This window comes from Hyla sarda, chromosome 2, assembly GCF_029499605.1.
Source record: "Hyla sarda isolate aHylSar1 chromosome 2, aHylSar1.hap1, whole genome shotgun sequence".
NCBI classification, from domain to species: Eukaryota; Metazoa; Chordata; class Amphibia; order Anura; family Hylidae; genus Hyla; species Hyla sarda.
The window spans coordinates 232,887,514-232,909,985 of NC_079190.1; the positions used below are offsets into that span (position 1 = coordinate 232,887,514).

The 22,472-nt window shown below is 42.3% G+C and overlaps 1 protein-coding gene and 1 long non-coding RNA gene across 8 annotated transcripts in view; one reads left to right on the top strand and one right to left on the bottom strand.

Annotated features, from left to right (window-relative positions):
• VAV1 (vav guanine nucleotide exchange factor 1) overlaps positions 1 to 22,472 on the top strand; it is a 96,714-nt gene that overhangs the window by 68,897 nt on the left and 5,345 nt on the right. For all 6 annotated transcript variants that reach the window (XM_056556597.1, XM_056556596.1, XM_056556598.1 and 3 more), the window contains 11 exons: positions 1,629 to 1,761; positions 6,166 to 6,275; positions 6,522 to 6,623; positions 6,719 to 6,810; positions 8,864 to 8,889; positions 9,389 to 9,425; positions 9,538 to 9,674; positions 9,750 to 9,815; positions 20,228 to 20,259; positions 22,169 to 22,285; positions 22,377 to 22,464. In XM_056556597.1, coding sequence (XP_056412572.1) covers positions 1,629 to 1,761; positions 6,166 to 6,275; positions 6,522 to 6,623; positions 6,719 to 6,810; positions 8,864 to 8,889; positions 9,389 to 9,425; positions 9,538 to 9,674; positions 9,750 to 9,815; positions 20,228 to 20,259; positions 22,169 to 22,285; positions 22,377 to 22,464 — 940 coding nt within the window. The remainder of the gene's footprint in view (positions 1 to 1,628; positions 1,762 to 6,165; positions 6,276 to 6,521; positions 6,624 to 6,718; positions 6,811 to 8,863; positions 8,890 to 9,388; positions 9,426 to 9,537; positions 9,675 to 9,749; positions 9,816 to 20,227; positions 20,260 to 22,168; positions 22,286 to 22,376; positions 22,465 to 22,472) is intronic.
• Positions 1,352 to 20,819, bottom strand: LOC130355847 (uncharacterized). 2 transcript variants are annotated; one of them, XR_008888683.1, is made up of 5 exons: positions 20,584 to 20,819; positions 20,226 to 20,256; positions 6,056 to 6,237; positions 4,557 to 4,685; positions 1,352 to 1,661 (listed from the first exon to the last, which is right to left on the bottom strand). It is a non-coding gene; the product is annotated as an uncharacterized LOC130355847 (long non-coding RNA). The 2 variants fall into 2 exon arrangements; XR_008888684.1 differs by lacking the exon at positions 20,226 to 20,256.

Consider the following 22,472-nt stretch of genomic DNA (forward strand, 5'->3'; position numbering starts at 1 on the left):
GCTCCTTTTGTGTAGGACCAGATTATATGGACAGAGTAGCCCAATAATGTCAGTTATGCTAACCTGATTCGGTTGTGCGAAGGTAAGGCACAACACTTATGTAGGTAATTGCAAAGGAACACCAGCTGCAGCAGGCTTCCCACACCGGTTGGCGTGTAACAATGGTACGGAAGAATTTCACAGGATATAGGAAGGTCTCCCTGCGCTTGCCGGTAATACAGATCAGACAAAGATGCCGCAGCTATATAGGAAAGGTAGGTAATCTTTTATTCCATGCAACGCGTTTCTGGGCTGGGTCAGCCCTTTCTTCAGGCATGTTAAAACACTTCATACAATGAAATTATAAAGGAAAAGGAGGGATGCGTCACATCCGGTGATATAATTTCATTGTATGAAGTGTTTTAACATGCCTGAAGAAAGGGCTGACCCAGCCCAGAAACGCGTTGCATGGAATAAAAGATTACCTACCTTTCCTATATAGCTGCGGCATCTTTGTCTGATCTGTATTACCGGCAAGCACGGGGAGACCTTCCTATATCCTGTGAAATTCTTCTGTACCATTGATCTACCTATGAGGAACAGTGTGGACCATCTGAAGTAGGCAGCTTACAGACACACAGGTTTGCTCAGCTCTCTTGAACATGGTAAATCCCACCCAATTTACTATAATTTGTCCTGGTCTCTCTGTTACTAGAGACAGATTTCCCCTGACAACAGGCAGTGACAGCAGATTGCAGGTAAGAGAGACACCTAGTAGCCAAGATTTTAGAGCTGTTCTTCTGGAGTCATTTTTGGTTAATTAAGTGATTTACAAATATGTTAGCAGTCACATAGACTATCTAATGGAGGGAGGTTTTTTGAAACATTGGCCATTTAATGTGGTAGTTTAACAAAGCATAGTTATTGCATTCCCATAAAATATTCCATGCATACCTGACTGATGAGATTCTGTAACCCCCAGTGTACTCAAGAATGGGGGTTTAGCGTCCCACACTACACCTGTGATTATGGAGGGTTAAATTATGAATCAGACATTTATGGCATAAAAATCTTACCAAGGACACCCTAGTCTTAGTGCCTGATCCACACACACTACACTATATCCACAATAAAGAGGTCAATCCAGCATGACAATAATGGAATAAAACATTGTATCTATTAATCCAAGTTAAAAAAAATTCCAATAAGATAGCTGCAAAGTGTGTGATACTAACACATTTCGTATTTTTTTTCCAGCTATGAGTTTGCTACAATTGTATTCAGTCTATGCTTGGGTTGTATGAGATTTCCTTTCTGGATTTCAGAATATAGGCCTTTTTTTAATGTCTATACATCTGGATAAAGAATCACAATATATTAGACACCAAAGTTACTTGGTTTATTTAAATAAAATCATAAAAATTATATTTGTAAATAATGACTTGTTGAGATGGTGAAGCAAACATTTTAAAAAGTGCGAAGTGCAGGTACAGACAAGTATAAAGAAATCCACAATCTGGACAGATGATCTGGAAGGATAAATCTGGTTTTCTAACCCTATTGCATATGTAGCTAATGTTTCTTTAACCAGGCCATGTTGTCTTATGCTTGTGTCTTACTATGCATGATGTATTCTATATGCTTTGCAGATATGCGTTCCTCTTCGACCAGGCATTGCTTATCTGTAAGAGAAAGGGCGACACATATGAACTGAAAGAATTAATTAAACTTCACAATTACCAGATCCGTGATGATTCTTGTGGAGACCGAGATAATAAAAAGGTATAAGTCAATGGTCTACATATATGAAGGGGAGCCCTGTAGCAAACATTGAAATGGGGCTTCTATTCAAGCTACTGATATTACCTGTCTATTTTAATTTGCTCCCATGACCTATTGGTCAATTCAATTCCCCCCCCCCCCCCCCACCCCATTGTAGCGGACAATGCAGTTCCCTGGGGGGAGGAGTTCTGCACAGTTTCTTTACATTAAAAAAAGAAAGGGGAACCAATCAGGGAGGGGTCCCCTCCTGGGCCCATAATAGCCACATGGTATATCATTATGGTATGTGCACCCTTGATACAAGTATAATCTGTTACATCTGAGCTAGCTACTAGAGCTGCTGAAAAATAAATATTTATATTTATAAAATATTTAGTCTATTCACACGTACAGTATTCTGCGTAGATTTGATGCGCAGGATTTTCTGCTGCAGATTTCAATGTAAACTGACTGAATACAGCTTGAAATCCTGCACATCAAATCTGTGCAGAATACTGTACGTCTGAATAGACCCTTAAAGTGGTTTCTTTATGACTGTAAATTATATGGTGTAGATATCTTATGTCTCTGAGGAGTGCCTGAGGCTGGAAGAAGTACAGTCATGGCCGTAAATTTTGGCACCCCTGAAATTTTTCTAGAAAATGAAGTATATCTCACAGAAAAGGATTGCAGTAACACATGTTTTGCTATACAATGTTTATTTCCTTTGTGTGTATTGGAACTAAACCAAAAAAGGGAGGAAAAAAAGCTAATTGGACATAATGTCACACCAAACTCCAAAAATGGGCTGGACAAAATTATTGGCACCCTTTCCAAATTGTGGAAAAATAAGATTGTTTAAAGCATGTGATGCTCCTTTAAACTCACCTGCGGCAAGTAACAGGTGTGGGCAATATAAAAATCACACCTGAAAGCAGATAAAAAGGAGAGAAGTTCACTTAGTCTTTGCATTGTGTGTCTGTGTGTGCCACACTAAGCATGGACAACAGAAAGAGGAAAAGAGAACTGTCTGATGACTTGAGAACCAAAATTGTGGTAAAATATCAACAATCTCAAGGTTACAAGCCCATCCCCAGAGATCTAGATTTGCCTTTGTCCACAGTGCGCAACATTATCAAGAAGTTTGCAACCCATGGCACTGTAACTAATCTCCCTGGGCGTGGACGGAAGAGAAAAATTGATGAAAGGTGTCAACGCAAGATAATCCGGATGGTGGATAAGCAGCCCCAAACAAGTTCCAAAGATATTCATGCTGTCCTGCAGGCTCAGGGAGCATCAGTGTCAGCACATACTATCTGTCGACATTTAAATGGTATGAAACGCTATGGCAGGAGACCGAGGAAGATCCCACTGCTGATACAGAGACATAAAAAAGCAAGACCACATTTTGCCAAAATGAACTTGAGTAAGCTAAAATCCTTCTGGGAAAACGTCTTGTGCACAGATGAGACCAAGATAGAGCTTTTTGGTAAAACACATCATTCTACTGTTTACCGAAAACGGAATGAGGCCTACAAAGAAAAGAACACAGCACCTACAGGGAAATATGGTGGAGGTTCAACGATGTTTTTGGGGTTGTTTTGCTGCCTCTGACACTGGGTGCCTTGAATGTGTGCAAGGCATCATGAAATCTGAGGATTACCAACGCATTTTGGGTCGCACTGTACAGCCCAGTGTCAGAAAGCTGGGTTTGCATCAGAGATCTTGGGTCTTCCAGCAGGACAATGACCCCAAACATATGTCAAAAAGCACCCAGAAATGGATGGCAACAAAGCACTGGAGAGTTCTGAAGTGGCCAGCAATGAGTCCAGATCTAAATCCCATTGAACACCTGTGATCCCATTGATCTAAATCCAATTTAACACCTGTGGAGAGATCTTAAAATTGCTGTTGGGAATAGGCGCCCTTCCAATAAGAGAGACCTGGAGCAGTTTGCAAAGGAAGAGTGGTCCAACATTCCGGCTGAGAGGTGTAAGAAGCTTATTGATGGTTATAGAAAGCGACTGATTTCAGTTATTTTTTCCAAAAGAGTGTCCTACCAAATATTAAGTTAAGGGTGCCAATAATTTTGTCCAGACCATTTTTGGAGTTTGGTGTGACATTATGTCCAATTTGTTTTTTCCCTCCCTTTTTTGGTTTAGTTCCAATACACACAAAGGGAATAAACATGTGTATAGCAAAACATGTGTTACTGCAATCCTTTTCTGTGAGAAATACTTCATTCTCTTGAAAAATGTCATGGTTGCCAACATTTACGGCCATGACTGTATGTCTGCCACTTGAAGTTCTCATGATGTCACAACAATGTATAACGTATATCATGCAGATCACTAAAATGTTAAAGAGGACCTGTGGCATGTTCTACAATAAAACTACAGCTGTCCAGATTCAAGAGTGGCTGCTGTTCCACAGATCCACTGATTCTGCATCTTTTTTGTTTTCATAGACCCTCCCCCTTCCCTCCTGTACTCCAGCTACTCGTGTCATTAGTTTCAGGGTCCAGTATGCTTAATAAGGCATAAACTATCAATGGGGCGGTTACAACCACATAGTTTTCAATGCGGAGAGTGCTTAGGATTATGCCTCAGTAGTCATAGGCTTATGACATGTGCTATCAAGTGTGGAGTCTACCATCTACTTAGTATTTACCATATTGTGCACCAAAGCTAACAGCAGCGAATGCTTTGGAACAGTGGAAAAGCGGTGAAGCTGCAGCTACACATGGATCCAGACAGCTGCAGGTTCTCTAATGCGTTTGAATGCCCATTCGTCAATGTTTCAGTACTAATTCTCACCGTGCTGATTGCCTTTACCATCTATACCAGGGATGCCCTACTTGTGATCCCTATGCTCTCCTGCGTGGTAGCAAACCAAGAGATAAACACTTTTGTGGTGATTTTCACTTTCTGTTATGTTACAGAATGCTAAAATAAAAAAATAAAATAAAAAAATTATTAAATTTAAGTTTCTCCTATCATTCTGCGCTTTATTGAAAAGTAAAAACCCAAATATCACATTGACATAAGCATTCAGACCCTTTACTCAGTACTTAGTTAAAGCACCTTTGGTAGTGATTACAGCCTCCAGTCTTCCTGGGGATGATGCTTAAAATTGAGCCGAAAATATCATTTTAGTTTTTACAGTCTGAGAGTCCTTTAGATTATTTTTAGCAAACTCCAGGAGGCTTTTATGTGTTTGCTTCTATCTGGCAATTGGGCGCCTTAAAGGGGTACTGTTCCAAACGCTGGAGCCAGCCCCACCCCCTCATGACGTCACATCCTGCCCCTCTTAATGCAAGTCTATGGGAGGGGGCATGATGGCTGTCACGCCCCCTCCCATAGATTTGCATTGAAGGGGCTGGGCATGACGTCATGAGGGGCTATGACGTCACGAGCTCCCGGCGCTGGCTCCAGCGTTCGGAACAGTTTGTTCCAAACGTTGAGCAGCGGAGTACCCCTTTAAGCCCTTAAGGACATAGGACGTAAATGTACGTCCTGGTACTTAATGCACCAGGACGTACATTTACGTCCTATTCCTGCAGCGAGCACAGGAGCTGCACTCGCTTCATGCACGGCAAGTCCCAGCTGCTATAATCAGCCAGGGACCAGACGGTATTGCGGACATCAGCGATCGTGCATATAACAACCACTAGCTTTTGCCTGCGGCTTAGTTCGCATTAAATTTGGGGTAACATAGATCTACTTTTTACAATCCTATAGTTATGAGGCCGCTCTGGGTAAAGTCTACGGGCATCCAAACAACCCGAATTCTAAAGAGTTAATGCCGGACATCTGTCCAGCATTAGCCACCGGTCCTGGCTGCTGATAACAGCTGGGACTGTGCGAGTATGATGCGAGCTCAGCTCCTGAGCTCGCTTCATAACCCTCCTGTGCTGCAGCGCCAGGTATACCCGACGTTCTGAGGCATGGGGTTAATTCATACAAACTTTGAACCCCCGTTCAATTTTAGAAAATGTTAAAACACGTGTTTCTTTATCTCTAATTCTTAGCCTAAAAACAAAGTTTCATGCTTCTAGCTTAAAAAATGGCGGACTTCCATACAAAATTTAAACCCCTTTTTCACCCCCTTAAGGGTTGAATTTCGAAAATATCCTTTCTTATTCCTCGTCTACATCTTCAAAACAACATCTGTGAAAAAATTCAGGTTTCTAGGTCCAAGGGTTTAGGCTGGGCGATGATGAGTCAGTAAGTCAGAAAAATGTCAATAAAAATTATTTGAACCCTTCTCATATATATATATATATATATATATATATATATACATATATACATACCCCTCAGATGCTGTGATCAATACTGGCCACCAACCAAAAAGAATCTTTGCACACTTGAGATATATATTTATATATAAATAATATGCATCCATCCATATTCCTTCTTTTAGTGGTCCCACATGTTTTTTCTGATTGATGCTCGTGGATCTTATGGATATGAGCTTTTCTTCAAGACTCGGGAACTGAAAAAAAAGTGGATGGAACAATTTGAAATGTCTCTGTAAGTAACCAAAATATACATTTCTATATTATCCAGAAAGGATCTGTAATGTGATACATACTAAATGTCTTACTTTAATGTTAAACATGTATTTCAATGTTACCGTTTTTCTTATGAATGTTGTTGACTGCATGGATTGTATGCACTGTACACCAAACATGATCTATTTATTTTGGGAACGTATTGCCATATCATATATGTAGAACTCCTGCTTCAAAACTGCAAATGTATATTACTATTTCACAGGTCCAATATGTACCCAGAAAACGCTCATGCAAATGGCCATGATTTCCAAATGTATTCCTTTGAGGACACAGCCACATGCCGAGCCTGTGAAATGCTGCTAAGGTAGGAATGTTGTAAGACCGCTCACAGTAAACGACTTGTTGTATGGGTATAGTGTTTGAGAGTCTAATCTTGTGTATGCACATTTGGCACCATAGGGGCATGTTTTTTCAGGGATACAGATGTGTCAACTGCCGAGCTCCAGCTCATAAGGAATGCTTAGGAAGACTGTCATTCTGTGGGAGGCCAGGTGAGAAGACATTAGAAAGCATTAATAGAAGCTAAATATTGATATATAGCATTAGAAATGTTCCTTTATTATGCGCTGATATAAGCTCAATGGGTCATATAAAGCTGCAAGGCCAAAGAGCAATAGCTATTGCCCACATTATGGGGATACCTCTTGAAGAGGTAACTAGTATGTTCCATTTTCACTCTGTTCAGGACAAAAATGTTCAGCTTATATAAATAGATCAATTGTGGCTTTTAAGAATATTTGTGATGTTAGCTAACAAGATTTTAATTCATATGTAAAGTAAGAATTATGGGCACCAATTGACGCTTATTTATCTTCTAATTTAAGAGGTTCTGTAACTTTCTAATTGACTTTTTACATATATCACCATTTAACCTCTTAAGGACCCAGGACGTTTGGGTACGTCCTGGGTCCTGCGATAAAACATACATCATATCGCGGCGGGACAGGCGTCATAGTGAAGCCAGGACCTGCCGCTAATAGCGCGCAGCACTGATCGCGGTGCCGCGCGCTATTAACCCTTTAGCAGCGCGCTGAAAGCTGAGCCGCGGCTAAAAACAAAAGTAAAAGTGCCCGGCTAGCTCAGTAAGCTGTTCGGGATCCCCGCGGTATCCTGAACAGCTGTAGCACAGGAGGAGGTCTTCTTACCTTCTCCTGCGCTGTCCGATCACCGAATGAATGCTTCAAGCCTGAGATCCAGGCTTGAGCTTTCAATCGCCGAAAACACTGATTGATCCATTCCTATGGAGATGGATCAATCAGTGTAAAAGATCAGTACATGCAATGTTATAGCCCCCTATAGGAGCTATAATATTGCATAAGAAAAGTGCAAAAAAAATCATTAACCCTTTGAATTATAAGAAAAGTGTAAAAAAAAAAATCATTAACCCTTTGAATTATCCCTTCCCCTAATAAAAGTTTGAATCACCCGGCATTTCCAAGAATAAAAAAAACACAGTGTAAATAAAAATAAACATATGTGGTATCGCCGCGTCTGGAAATGTCCGAATTATAAAAATATACCGCTTTTTAAACCGCACGTTCAACGGCGTACGTGCAAAAAAATTCCAAAGTCCAAAATAGCGCTTGAATAAAAAGTGATCAAAAAGTCTGATCAGAACAAAAATGGTACCGCTAAAAACTTCAGATCACGGTGCAAAAAATGAGCCCTCATAGCGCCCTAAACACAGAAAAATAAAAAAGTTATAGGGGTCAGAAGATGACCATTTTAAACGTATACATTTTCCTGCATGTATTTATGATTTTTTTCTGAAGTGATACAAAATCAAACCTATACAAGTAGGGTATCATTTTAACCGTATGGACCTACAGAATAAAGATCAGGTGTCATTTTTGCCAACAAATGTACTGCGTAAATACGGAAGCCCCCAAAACTTACAAAATAGTGTTTTTACATCAATTTTGTCGCACGTTGATTTTTTTTTCCCGTTTCACTGTAGATTTTTGGGTAAAATGACTAAATTCATTACAAAGTAGAATTAGTGACGCAAAAAATAAGCCATCATATAGAATTTTAGGTGAAAATTTTAAAGAGTTATGATTTTTTAAAGTTAAGGAGGAAAAATTGAAAATGAAAAAGCGGAAAACGGAAAAAGCCCGGGTCCTTAAGGGGTCAATATGATCTATGCTTGCTGACAAGGAATAAAAATATTTGGTCAAAATAAAGCTGTTTTTTGTCCTGATTTTGAGCTGTATTTTCAGCTCTTAGCTGTTGGGCAAAAAAAAATAAAAAATAAAAAGACAGCTAAAAAAAAAATCCTAAAAGTAGTAAAAAAACTAAATTCTAAGTAAAAAACTTTCCGAAATCTAGAACACAACCTTATGCCTTCCATTTATTTCTAGCTTGGGATTAAACTGCATGTGTGATTCCAGCCTTCTACAGAGTTTTCATTCCTTACTAATCTGTTGATAAGAAACTAACTCATACGGGGAATATTTCAATGGCACACTTGTCTTCTATACATTGTTTGATGATCTTTGTGGTAAATATCCGATTACCTACAACCTATTCTTTGATTTTTCTTAGATCCTGTAGATCCTACCCTGAAAAAGGTATAGTACATACACTAGGTAACAATGGCTAAGACAAATTGCCTATGTGTGGATTGTTCCTAACACTATGCTTGGCTTTACAGAAAATAGGACTTTCAAATACAAGCAAAGTAGGGCCCCCCACTTGCCTTTTTTTGAAATCCCTTGGGTAAATTGTCAGCTTCTGGGGGTTCCCACAGTTGTCCAATTTTCTACCTTTTACAACCAGTCCTGTCTAAATTTGTAATATTTGTTGAGGGGTGAAAAAACTGATTATTATACCGTGAAATTTAAAAAAAGCAATAGATTAATTTAATATTAATATTTCATAAAGTGAATATAACTGTAGCTAAAATGATTCTGGGGTGACTGTGGAAAAAATGTAAACAGAGTAAATGAGGAATGAGAAGAAAGAAAGAAATGCGGTTGAAGACCGCAATAGTTAAAGTGCTATGATAGACAAAGAATAGTTTATACAGTTAATGCCAAAACTTATATCTGGTGATGTCATTTTCAACAGAGAGGCCGTGGGACACCAGTTAATAGGGCAGAGGCAGGTATGTTGTACTCTACAATTCATGCCAATACAAGATAAAGTGGCATAACTTTATCACTGTACTATGAAATATCTTTGCTGAGATGAAGATCAAGTATGTTTCTCTTTGTCAGGTCTTACAAAGATGGAGGCTTGTCACGACTATGTGAGAATTCCTCCCCCTCCTATTGCTTTCGGTCCACCACTACAAATGCAAAAGGGGGATGTTATAGAACTAACAAAAGCAGAAGCTGAGCAGAACTGGTGGGAGGTAAGTGGTTTTATATGGTTTATAAAATGTATGATCGCTGATGTGCATCCACTGACATAGTATTCTTTTTATTAGGGACGAAATACATCTACAAATGAAATTGGCTTCTTCCCTTGCAGTCTGGTGAAGCCTTACATATATGTAAGTGGAAAAAAAAACATGTATAATGTGTTGACTTTTTTATCCTGTGAATGTGACACATTTGCTTATAAAACTGAGATCGCCATATGTACATTATCAGCTAAAACCTCAGCTCTCAATGTAAAACCTTTGGTATTTCCGGTTCTTTTAACTCAAAATAAGGAATAACGAATAAAAATACCTTTACATTCTTTCCAATAAAAACAGAGATATCTCAGGAGGTAATTATGCAATAAAAACTCCTAACTAGTTTTATTAGCTATATACACTTGCTGTGCTAATGCTCCAGCATAAATAGTGTACTAGTCCTGTTTAAAACAGTATGTAACGCACAGCATAGGTAGGTGTACACGTATAATCCGACTGGTGAGCACTACCTATGCTTCTATAAGCACAGTAATCTACTCATGAACACAACCTCATACACACCCAAGGCGTTTCTGCTGTCTCTTACGACAGTGTGCTCAGGGAGAATATAAACATGAGCCAAGATTGGATCTCAGTCAAGATACTAGAAAAGTAACCACCTAAGGCCCCTTTCACACTACAAAATTACTCAGTTTTAAAGAACCGCACGGGGGCATGGCCTGTATGGGGAGCTGAGCGGATGTGTGTCCGCCGAGCTCCCGCTCACCGTCTCAATCACCCTGATATTACACCCCCTGACCCGTGGTGCGACTCACCGGAGGACCTCTTAGTGCCAGGAGCAGAGTACGGGCGCTGCTGTGACCGGGACCAGAGGTGGCAGTGCGGCGGCTGTGCTCCGGGGCAGGCGACCTCTGGAGGGGATCGGAGGAGCGGCGCAGTGGCGGAGAAGTGCTGCCAGGTACCCTGGGCTGCCTGGTGTCCCGGGAAGTTTCTCCATAAGTAGTAGTGAGGCCCGCCATTGCAGACCTTCGTGGGCGGGGCCTGCGTTTGTCCTGGTTGCTGGGGCAACTCCCGCTGTCCTGGGCTGCAGAGGCGGAGGAGCTCTAGGTCTGGGACTTTTCCTGTACACGCTTTAACCCCTCCTGTGCACGACTGTGTTGGTCTACTGGCTGCTTGGGGGGGCAGTCTGGGACTGCGAACACCTGCCTTATATTGCTCTCAATCTGGCTCCGACCTGTGCATCTATCTGCCTCCTCTAGGCTGGCTGGGGCTTGTAGTGGGCTGAGGATTGGCTCCAGGGCTCTGCTGCTGCTCCTTTAACTCCCTCTGTACTGGACTGTGTTCCTGTTCTGTGGGGGATCTGATACCCTTGGGAGTCTCCATGCAGCTGTTACCTTCCTTGTGGTTAGACTATTTGCTATCTTACAGGGAGTGGTGTGCATTGAGGGCTGCAGCTGTGCTTCTCCCTTTTGGTGCCCTACTTTGCTCATACCCCTCTCGTGGGTCTGTGCCCCACCATGGGAGGATCCAGGGGTAAATCCAAGTCAAGAGTTGGAGTATTTCTTCCTGCTACGGACGATGACGCTTCTTCGGATGGAGGTCACTCGGAGGCTAGTGGCTATTCCCTGCGGGACTCTGTGGCACAGACTCTAAAGTGGCACAGACTCTAAAGATCTGGGGAGCCGTCGTGCAGCGCCCTGTCTTTCCAGGCTGGGTTCAGGGCAGAAGGGCCCTTGGATCCGTCACTTCGTCCTTCTCCTGAGCAGATGCATTATGATGGGACTCTCATGGACCTCTGCTTTACTGAAATTCTGTCAACCATCACTTCCTGCCATACTTCTATGATCACTAAAGTGGATGAGCTGCGACAGGAATTTGTTATTCTACGCCATGAGACTCAAAAGTTGAGAGAGCGCACCACGGTGAAGAACAGAGTCTCTATGGTTGAGGATACACTATGCCCTATCCCTCAGCAAGTTTCTGACCTGCAGCAACAGTTTCGGGGTATGGTGGATAGAGCTGACGACTTTGAGAACCAACTGAGGCATAACAACGTTCGGCTGGTGGGACTTCCTGAAAAGGCGGAGGGTGCTGATCCTGTGGCGTTCCTAGAATCCTGGGTGAAGGAGCTGCTGTTGCTGCCTGCGGATACCTTCTCTCCAGGCGCCTAAGCAGCAGGGGGGACTATCCGCCCCTAATATGCATAATTATTTTCTAGCCTCACAGCTGGTGTACGCAGCCTGGTGGATCGACCTGGACCTTTCCAACGCCTGTATGGCTTTGGCAGGGGCTCTCCTGGGTTCTTATGAGACGCTTACTAATACGTTATACAGGTATGTTCCCTCTCTATCTTTACCGGCCCCTATTAAGACAGTGGCTGCAGTCTGGTCGGTGGTTACTGGACGCTTTCCTCATCCGGTTGTTTCTCCAAGGGCACCCCTGTGGGGTAATCCACATTTGGAACACCTACGGGAGTTGGAGGCAGATGGATTTTGGAGATGCCTGGGAATCAAGTTTGCCATGCACTTGTTTGAAGATGACTGTGTCTTTCCTTCATTTGCTGAGGTTAGAGAACGTTTTAATGTCCCTCAGGATGCCCACTTCCGGTATCTTCAGTTGCGACATGCGGTCTCTGCGCAGTTTGGCTCACTGGAGGTTACCCCTGTTTTAAATGAGCTGGAGCTGCTCCTGGGGACCGCCGACCTGGCGAAGGCACTTACACAGAGTTATGCTTTACTGCAATCAGTGGGCCCAGACCCATTTGCTGTGGCACAGGTGAAGTGGGTTGAGGATATTCCTAATCTGTCTGAGGATATGTGGAAGGAGGTTGTTAAAACATATTATCCTACAGTAGTTAGTGCCCGGGATATGCTTATTCAATCCAGGTTTATCCTTCGTTTGTACTATACCCCAGTTAGACTGCATCGGATGGAGGTCTCGGGGTTGGAGTTCTGTTTTAGGTGTGGGAGAGAGCGGGGGACCTTTCTACATGCAGTTTGGAAATGCTCCTGCGTTGTTCCCTTTTGGAGGGAGGTAATGACTTTCTTGTCAGATCACTTAGAATTCCCCTTTATTTTAATGCCAGAGGTGTGTCTGCTGGGGGTTATTAATGGGTTGGAGAAGGGCTCTTATATATGCATTTTGGTCCGATTCCTCTTGTTTTGTGCACGCAAAGTTATAGTGATGGCCTGGAAGGGTAGTGCATGCACTATTTCTCCCGTTACTATCTTCCGTCACAAAATAATGGCTGTTATTAACCCCTTAAGGACCAAGGGCGTACAGGTACGCCTTTGCTCCCTGGTACTTAAGGACCAAGGGCGTACCTGTACGCCCGTGGGAATTTCGGTCCCCGCCGCGCGCCGGGCGGGGATCGCGCCGGGGTGAATGCTGATATCTATCAGCAGGCACCCCGCGCAAATGCCCAGGGGGGTCATTAGACCCCCCATGTCGGCGATCGGCGCAAATCGCAAGTGAATTCACACTTGCGATTTGCGCCGATTCCGGGTCATACGGGTCTATGGTGACCCGGTGACCCGGAATAGAAGGGGGATCGCGGGTGTCCTAGACACCCACGATCCCCCTGTAGCGATAGGAGTGAGGTGGCAGGGTTGCCACCCCTCCTATCTCTGCTATTGGTGGTCTAGACGCGACCACCAATAGCAGATCAGGGGCGGAGGGGTTTACTTTCGGTTTCCCCGTCCTGCCCACCGACAATAAGCGGGGCAGAACGGGGAAACCGACAGGGACCGGCGCCGAAGATCCACTTACCCATCGGCGACGGCAGCGGCGACGATCAGCGACGGCAGCGGGCGACGATCGGCGGAAGAAGAGGACCGCGACACAGCTCCCTGGATCCAACGGAAGCCGGTAAGTTACTTAGCAACATCTGGAGGGCTACAGTCTGAGACCACTATAGTGGTCTCTAAACTGTAACCTTCCAGATGTTGCAAAACTACAACTCCCAGCATGCCCAGAGAGCTGTTTAGGCTTGCTGGGAGTTGCAGTTTTGCAACAGCTGGAGGTCTACAGTTTGAGACCACTGCAAAGTGATCTCTATACTGTGCACCTCCAGATCTTGCAAAACTACAACTCCCAGCATGCCCAGACAGCAGTTTGCTGTCTGGGCATGCTGGGAGTTGTAGTTTTGCAACATCTGGAGGTCCACAGTTTGGAGACCACTATGCAGTGGTCTCTAAACTATAGCTCTACAGATGTTGCAAAACTGCAACTCCCAGCAAGCCTGAACAGCAAACAGCTGTCTCTGCATGCTGGGAGTTGTAGTTGCGATCCCTCCAGCTGTTGCATAACTACATCTCCCAGCATGCCTTTCGGCGATCAGTACATGCTGGGAGTTGAAGTTTTGCAACAGCTGGAGGCACACTGGTTGGAAAATACTGAGTTAGGTAACAGAACCTAACTGAAGGTTTTCCAACCAGTGTGCCTCCAGCTGTTGCAAAAGTACAACTCCCAGCATGCACGGTCTGTCAGTACATGCTACGAGTTGTAGTTTTTAAACAGCTGGAGGTTTGCCCCCCCATGTGAACGTACAGGGTACATTCACACTGGCGGGTTTACAGTAAGTTTTCTGCTTCAAGTTTGGGCTGTGGCAAATTTTTCACCGCAGCGCAAACTCCTAGCGGTAAATTCCCTGTAAACCCGCCAGTGTGAATGTACCCTAAAAACACTACACTACACTTACACATAATAAAGGGTAAAACACTACATATACACCCCCTTACACTGTCCCCCTAATAAAAAATAAAAAACGTATTGTACGGCAGTGTTTCCAAAACAGAGCCTCCAGCTGTTGCAAAACAACTACTCCCAGCATTTCCGGACAGCCACTGACTGTCCAGGCATGCTGGGAGTTTAGCAACAGCTGGAGGCACCCTGTTTGGGAATCACTGGCGTAGAATACCCCTATGTCCACCCCTGTGCAATCCCTAATTTAGTCCTCAAATGCGCATGGCGCTCTCTCACTTCGGAGCCCTGTCGTATTTCAAGGAAACAGTTTAGTGCCACATATGTGGTATCTCCGTACTCGGGAGAAATTGCGTTACTAATTTTGGGGGCTTTTTTTCCTTTTACCCCTTATGAAAAAGAAAAGTTGGGGTCTACACCAGCCTGTTAGTGTAAAAAAATTTTTTTTTTACACTAACATGCTGGTGTTGTCCTTTACTTTTTATTTTCACGGGAGGTAAAAGGAAAAAAAGACCCCCAAAATTTGTAACGCAATTTCTCCTGAGTACGGAGATACCCCATATGTGGGCGTAAAATGCTCTGCGGGCGCACAACAAGGCTCAGGAGTGAGAGCGCACCATGTACATTTGAGGCCTAAATTGGTGATTTGCACAGGGGTGGCTGATTTTACAGTGGTTCTGACATAAACACAAAACAATAAATACAGACATGTGACCCCATTTTGGAAACGACACCCCTCACGGAACGTAACAAGGGGTATAGTGAGCCTGAACACCCCACAGGTGTTTGACAAATTTTCATTAAAGTTGGATGGGAAAGTGAAAAAAAAATATTTTTTTCACTAAAATGCTGGTGTCACCCTAAATTTTTCATTTTCACAAGGGAAAATAAAAAAAAGCCCCCCAAAATTTGTAACCCAATTTCTTATGAGTAAGAGCATACCCCATATGTGGATGTAAAGTGCTCTATGGGTGCACTACAATGCTCAGAAGAGGAGGAGCGCCATTGGGATTTTGAAGAGAAAATTTTTCCGGAATTGAAGGCCACTTGTGTTTACAAAGACCCCATGGTACCAGAACAATGGACCCCCCCCCCATACGTGACCCCATTTTGGAAACTACACCCCTCATGTAATGTAATAAGGGGTACAGTGAGCATTTACGCCCCACAGGTGTCTGACAGATTTTTGGAACAGTGATCCGTGAAAATGAATAATGTAATTTTCCATTTGCACAGCCCACTGTCCCAAAGATTTGTCAAACGCCAGTGGGGTGTAAATGCTCACTGCACCACTTATTAAATTCTGTGAGGGGTGTAGTTTCCAAAATGGGGGTCACATGTGGGGGGGGTCCACTGTTCTGGCACCACGGGGGGCTTTGTAAATGCACATGGCCCCTGACTACCATTCCAAACGAATTCTCTTTCCAAAAGCTCAATGGTGCTCCTCCTCTTCTGAGCATTGTAGTTCGCACGTAGTGCACTTCAGGTCCACTTATGGGGTACCTCCATACTCAGAAGAGATGGAGTTACAAATTTTGGGGGGTATTTTCTGCTATTAACCCTTGCAAAAATGTGAAATTTGGGGGGAAACACACATTTTAGTGAAAAAAATATATATATTTTTTTACATATGCAAAAGTCGTGAAACCCGCGTGGGGTATTAAGGCTCACTTTATTCCTTGTTACGTTCCTCAAGGGGTCTAGTTTCCAAAATGGTATGCCATGTGTTTTTTTTTTGCTGTTCTGGCACCATAGGGGCTTCCTAAATGCAACATGCCCCCCGAGCAAAATTTGCTCTCAAAAAGTCAAATATGACTCCTTCTCTTCGGAGCATTGTAGTTCGCCCGTAATGCACTTCATGCCAACTTATGGGGTACCTCCATACTCAGAAGAGATGGAGTTACAAATTTTGGGGGGTATTTTCTGCTATTAACCCTTGCAAAAATGTGAAATTTGGGGGGAAACACACATTTTAGTGGGAAAAAAAAAATTTTTTTTTACATATGCAAAAGTCGTGAAGCATCTGTGGGGTATTAAGGCTCACTTTATTCCTTGTTACGTTCCCCAAGGGGTCTAGTTTCCAAAATGGTATGCCATGTGGGTTATTTCTGCTGTTCTGGCACCATAGGGGCTTCCTAAATGCAACATGCCCCCCAAAAACCATTTCTGAAAAACGTACTCTCCAAAATCCCCTTGTCGCTCCTTCCCTTCTGAGCCCTCTACTGCGCCCGCCGAACACTTTACATAGACATATGAGGTATGTGCTTACTCGAGAGAAATTGGGCTACAAATATAAGTATACATTTTCTCCTTTTACCCCTTGTAAAAATTCAAAAATTGGGTTTACAAGAACATGCGAGTGTAAAAAATAAAGATTGTGAATTTTCTCCTTCACTTTTCTGCTATTCCTGTGAAACACCTAAAGGGTTAAAACACTTACTGATTGTCATTTTGAATACTTTGGGGGGTGTAGTTTTTATAATGGGGTCATTTGTGGGGTATTTCTAATGGGAAGACCCTTCAAATCCACTTCAAACCTGAACTGGTCTCTGAAAAAAAGCGAGGTTCAAAATTTTGTGAAAAATTGGAAAATTGCTGCTGAACTTTGAAGCCCTCTGGTGTCTTCCAAAAGTAAAAACATGTCAATTTTATGATGCAAACATAAAGTAGACATATTGTATATGTGAATAAAATTTTTTTTATTTTGAATATCCATTTTCCTTACAAGCAGAGAGCTTCAAAGTTAGAAAAATGCAAAATTTTCAAATTTTTCATCAAATTTTGGGATTTTTCACCAAGAAAGGATGCAAGTTACCACAAAATTTTACCACTATGTTAAAGTAGAATATGTCACGAAAAAACAATCTCGGAATCAGATTGATAACTAAAAGCATTCCAGAGTTATTAATGTTTAAAGTGACAGTGGTCAGATGTGCAAAAAACGCTCTGGTCCTAAGGTGTAAAATGGCCTGGTCCTTAAGGGGTTAATAACGGCTATAACAGGTTAAAATGGCTATTAGAAAAACCCCATAGACTATAATGGGATTTTCTAACGGCCGTATAGGATTTTGTAACTGCCGTTTTCAGCTGATTTTCAGATGGAACTTCGTACAGATCTTTAAAACGGAGTAATTTTGTAGTGTGAAAGAAGCCTAAGACCAATCTGTTGCCTTTAGAGGAGAATGGTTACTTTTCATGTATCTTAACATCATTGAGGTATGGTCTTGCTTATATTTTCCCCTGAGCACACTGTAGTACCATGTTTCTCCGAAAATAGGACCGGGTCTTATATAAATTTTAGCCCCAAAAAACACACTAGGGCTAATTTTCAGGGTAGGGCTTATTTATCTATGGTAGGCACATTGAACAACATGGCGGTTCCACGGTATTTACCCCCCCCCCCCCCCCCCATTATCATCATGTGATATGCGCGAGCTGCGCATATCACATGATGATAATGGGGGGGGTGTAAATGCCCCCCAACGTCCCTAACCCCCCCTCCCCCGCCGGTTTATCAGCCCAGCGCTGCACCCCACAATCCCCACATCGGGGTACTGATCATTTGTCACCCGCGAGCACAGCTTCTCTCCCCCCCTGCCAAATAATTATCAGCCGCTGCGCTTTATCTATTCCTGTGCCCGGGCTGCAAATATTAAAAAGCAATCTTTAACTTACCTTCGTCCTCCGTTCCCCCGTTGCTAAGGCACCGGCCTCATGGTCCCTCCGCTGTTCTTGCTGCTTCCTGGTGTTGTGACGTCTCAGAGCCTTCAGCCTATCACCGGCCGCAGCGATGTCCCGCCTCGGCCGATGATAGGCTGAGCCGACTGTCATGTAAGAAGCTGGCCGGCGAGCGAGAACAGCGGAGGACAGCGAGGCCGGTTCCTTAGCAACGGGGGAACGGAGGACAAGGGAAGTTAAAGATTGCTTTTTAATATTTGCAGCCCGGGCATTGTCTAGGTCAGTGGTTTTCAACCTGTGGACCTCCAAATGTTGCAAGGTCCGCAGGTTGGAGACCACTGGTCTAGGTCTTATTATCGGGGTAGGGCTTATATTGCAGTCCACCCCGATAATCCGGCTAGGGCCTATTTTCATGGTAGGTACTATTTTCGGGGAAACACGGTAATAGACAGCAGTAATGTGTTAGGTGTGTATGAAGTTGTGTTCATAATTAGATTACTGTGCTTATAAAAGTGCTCACCAGTCTGACTATAAGATGTACACCTACCTATGCTGGTATGTTATATACTGTTTTAAATGTGACTTGTGTACTGCTTGTGCTGGACCATTAGAACAGCAAGTGCATATAGCTAGTCATTGTAGTTTGGAGTTTTTCTTGCACACTAATCTCCTGGGATATCACTTTATTCTTCTGTTTGTTTTTTTTGGGGGGGGGGGTTGGGAAATAATTAAAAGGTATAATTTATGGCAATACTAATTTTGGAATTTATTCTTTTGATGCCTTGAAGTTTCTTTTTATATAGTGGATAAGTCTACAGTTATCCAAAATCTATGGTTCTATTATGCAACATCACCCTAGTCAGACGCTACTTTGTACAGAAATTTTTATTAATAGATGTAGAGTTGATAAAACTTTTTCATCTACAACATTGACAACATTTTGGCAGGGGTGTGGAAATAACAAAAAATAAAAATACTTGTCCAGGGGACTAAAACTGAATACAATCTACTTGTCCCTCATGAAAATCCACCAAAATTGTACATAAAGAAGGTTATTAGTTTTTGCGCTTTCGTTTTTTCCTCCTCGCCATATAATAGCCATAACTCTTATTTTTCCATCTACAGACTCATATGACGGCTTGTTCTTTTTGTTCTTTGCAGGACCAATTGTACTTTGTAATGACACCTTTCATTGTTCCATAACTTATGCTCCAAAACAAAACAAAAATTATTTTTGAGCTGAAATTGGAAAAATTGTTTTTTTTATTTTTTATGCCATTCACCTTGTGGTAAAACTTACATGTTATTTTGATACTGTATGTCGGCCTGATTATATCAATACCAAATTTGTTTAGTTTCTGTCATGTTTTACTAATTAAAAAAAATTCTAAACTTTTAAATAAAAAAATTCCTGACCCCTGTAACATTTTTATTTTTCCGTATACTGAGCTGTATGAGGGCTCATTCTTTGCACCGTAATCTGCTGTTTGTAGGGGTTCCATTTTGGTATTGATCTGACTTTTTGAACGCTTTTTATCAAATTTTTCTGGGATACTTTGACAGCGGCAATCTAAAGGGTTAATGGCCGCCCGCTATTAGCGGCGGCCCCAGCTACTGAAATCAGGTGGGGGCTGCCGGGTAATGGAGTGGGTTCGAGTAGTAAAATCAAAGGGGGGAGTCGGTCCGGCTCTGCTTGCCTGAAGCAGGGCTAAATGTATGAAAAATCCACCTGCCCGGTGCCCGGAACTGCATATCCCGGGTGCGTCAGGCGATAGGATTTCCACATCCCTGTTCTGATTATCTTTAGTTATTTTCCTCAGTTCTATTTTTCCCACACACTTGCTTGCTGCTTACAGGTATAACACACAGTACAGCCAACAGTAACAGTGGTTCTCATTTTCAGCTGTAATACAAAAAAAATGCATGGCAGTTTTACGGCGTAAAAAAAAAAATTCTAACATTTTTATGCAAAACTCAGAAAAAGTAAAAAAATAAAAAATAAACGGTGTGCAATATGAGGCTTGCACAAAAATTTTACTTTATAAGGCCAGAAAACTGCTTTGATAAATCTCCTCAATGTATATCATAGTTTTTAGCTTTGGTTATTTTACTTTTGGTTTTTTTCTATTAATGGCATTTTAATATTTAATTATCTTTACTCACAGAATCCAGTAGTTGACTTGTCATCTTTTATCTGGTAAGTGAAATGAGTTTTAATCAGTTAACCCTCTGATGACCATTTAAAAATACAGAAATAGAGCCTCAGCTCTGTGATGTAATCAATTTTGGGACTACAATGCAGCCTACAGACTTTTTCCTTAAAGGGGTATTCCCATCTCAACTAACATAGGTAAACTTGTAGAGGATGTCAAGTTAAATATTTTTATAAATACATTCATTTAGCAAATTTACCTTTGTTTCCTACTACAAGCCTTGACAAATCCCACCACGACAACTAAGAATTTCATGGTGACGCCCAGGTTTTTTAACCAGCCCTTTAAACACAAACTGATTTACTTACCTCCACATCCGTTCCTGCACTGATCCCCTGTTCTGTCTGTGGTCGGCTCTCTGGTATTACAGAAGCAGTGGACGTCAGGTGACTGCAACAGCCAATAAGCTGCCTTCCAGTACTGCTATGTACTCAGGAGTACAGAGCGTCACGATGAGGCTACTGATTGGCTGCTGCAGTCACCTGACACTGGAGTGCCAACCAAAGACATCCAATGCAGAAAACCAAAGGCAAAATGGAGAATCAGCATGGGAAAGGAGGCAGAGGTAGGTAAAGCAGGGATTTTTTTGTGTTGTTTTAAAGATGAGAGGACACTTAAGACTGTGACACACAGGGGGGGAAATGAGGGGATAGTAATGACTGTGACACAAAGTGGGGAGATGAGGGGACAGTAATAACTGACACACAGGGGGAGATGAGGGGAGAGTAATAACTGACACACAGGGGGGAGATAAGGGGACAGTAATAACTGACACACAGGGGGAGATGAGGGGACAGTAATAACTGGCACACGGGGGAGATTAGGGGACAGAAATAACTGACGCACAGAGTGGAGATGAGGGGACAGTAATAACTGAAACAGGGTGGAAATGAGGAGACAGTAATAACTGAAACAGGGGGGTAATGAGGAGACAGTAATGAAGTTGACACCAAGATGGGGAGATGAGGGGACATAATAAAGTGACACACAGAGGGGAGATGAGGGGACAGTAATTACTGTAACACGGGGGAGATGATGAGACAGTAATTTCTATAACAAAGGGGGACATGTGGGGACAGTAGTGACTGATCATATGTCACATGACGTCATGTTGCATAGTCACATTACGTGCGGCATCCTGGCTTCAATTCTTTTTTTGCTGGCTCCTAGATTCTTAACAAACTTATCAAGCCCTATCCTAATATTCCTGCTCCTTTCCTCCCCTTATATAAAGCTCACTACCTAGTTTACAGACCACCATTCCACTATAGAAGCAGTGGCCCAGCTGTTATATACGGTATATGTATATATATATATATATATATATATATATCTATATACACACACACACACACACATTTACTTAATGTACAAACTTGCCCTACAAGTTTAACTACCTTATTTGAGATCCGAATAACCCTATATCTGTTTTCATTTGTTATTCTGCCACTTAAAGGGGTACTCCCGTGGAAAACTTTTTTTTAAATGAACTGGTGCCAGAAAGTTAAACAGATTTGTAAATCATTTCTATTAAAAAATCTTAATCCTTCCAGTACTAGGGGCTGTATACTAAAGAGAAATCCAAAAAATAAATGCATTTCCTCTGATGTCATGACCACAGTGCTCTCTGCTGACCTCTGCTGTCCATTTTAGGAACTGTTCAGAGCATACATATGCATTTCTTTTTTGGATTTCTCTTTAGTATACAGCCCCTAAAAAGTACTGGAAGGATTAAGATTTTCTAATAGAAGTGATTTACAAATCTGTTTAACTTTCTGGCACCAGTTGATTTAAAAAAATAAATAAATAAAAAAAAAAGCTTTCCACGGGAGTACCCCTTTAAAGCTAGTTTTCAAAACATTCGAAGACTAAATTATGTCTTTCTCTGTTCAGGTATGCCGGTCCAATGGAAAGAAAAGAAGCTGAGCTCTTATTGGCTAATCGATCTGATGGCACTTTCTTGGTCAGACAGAGAATAAAAGACTCTGGAGAGTTTGCAATTAGCCTAAAGTAATATTTCAGTTCTATTCTACATTGAACTCTGTTCTGTTGCTTGCTTTGTCGTGGTTGACATTGTCTGACTCTGAGCTGCACTTCTTAGGTTTAACCAGGAAGTCAAACATATGAAAGTGACGGTTCTTGAGGGACTTTGGAGGCTCACAGATAAAAAAGGCTTCAAGGGACTTCCTGTAAGTAA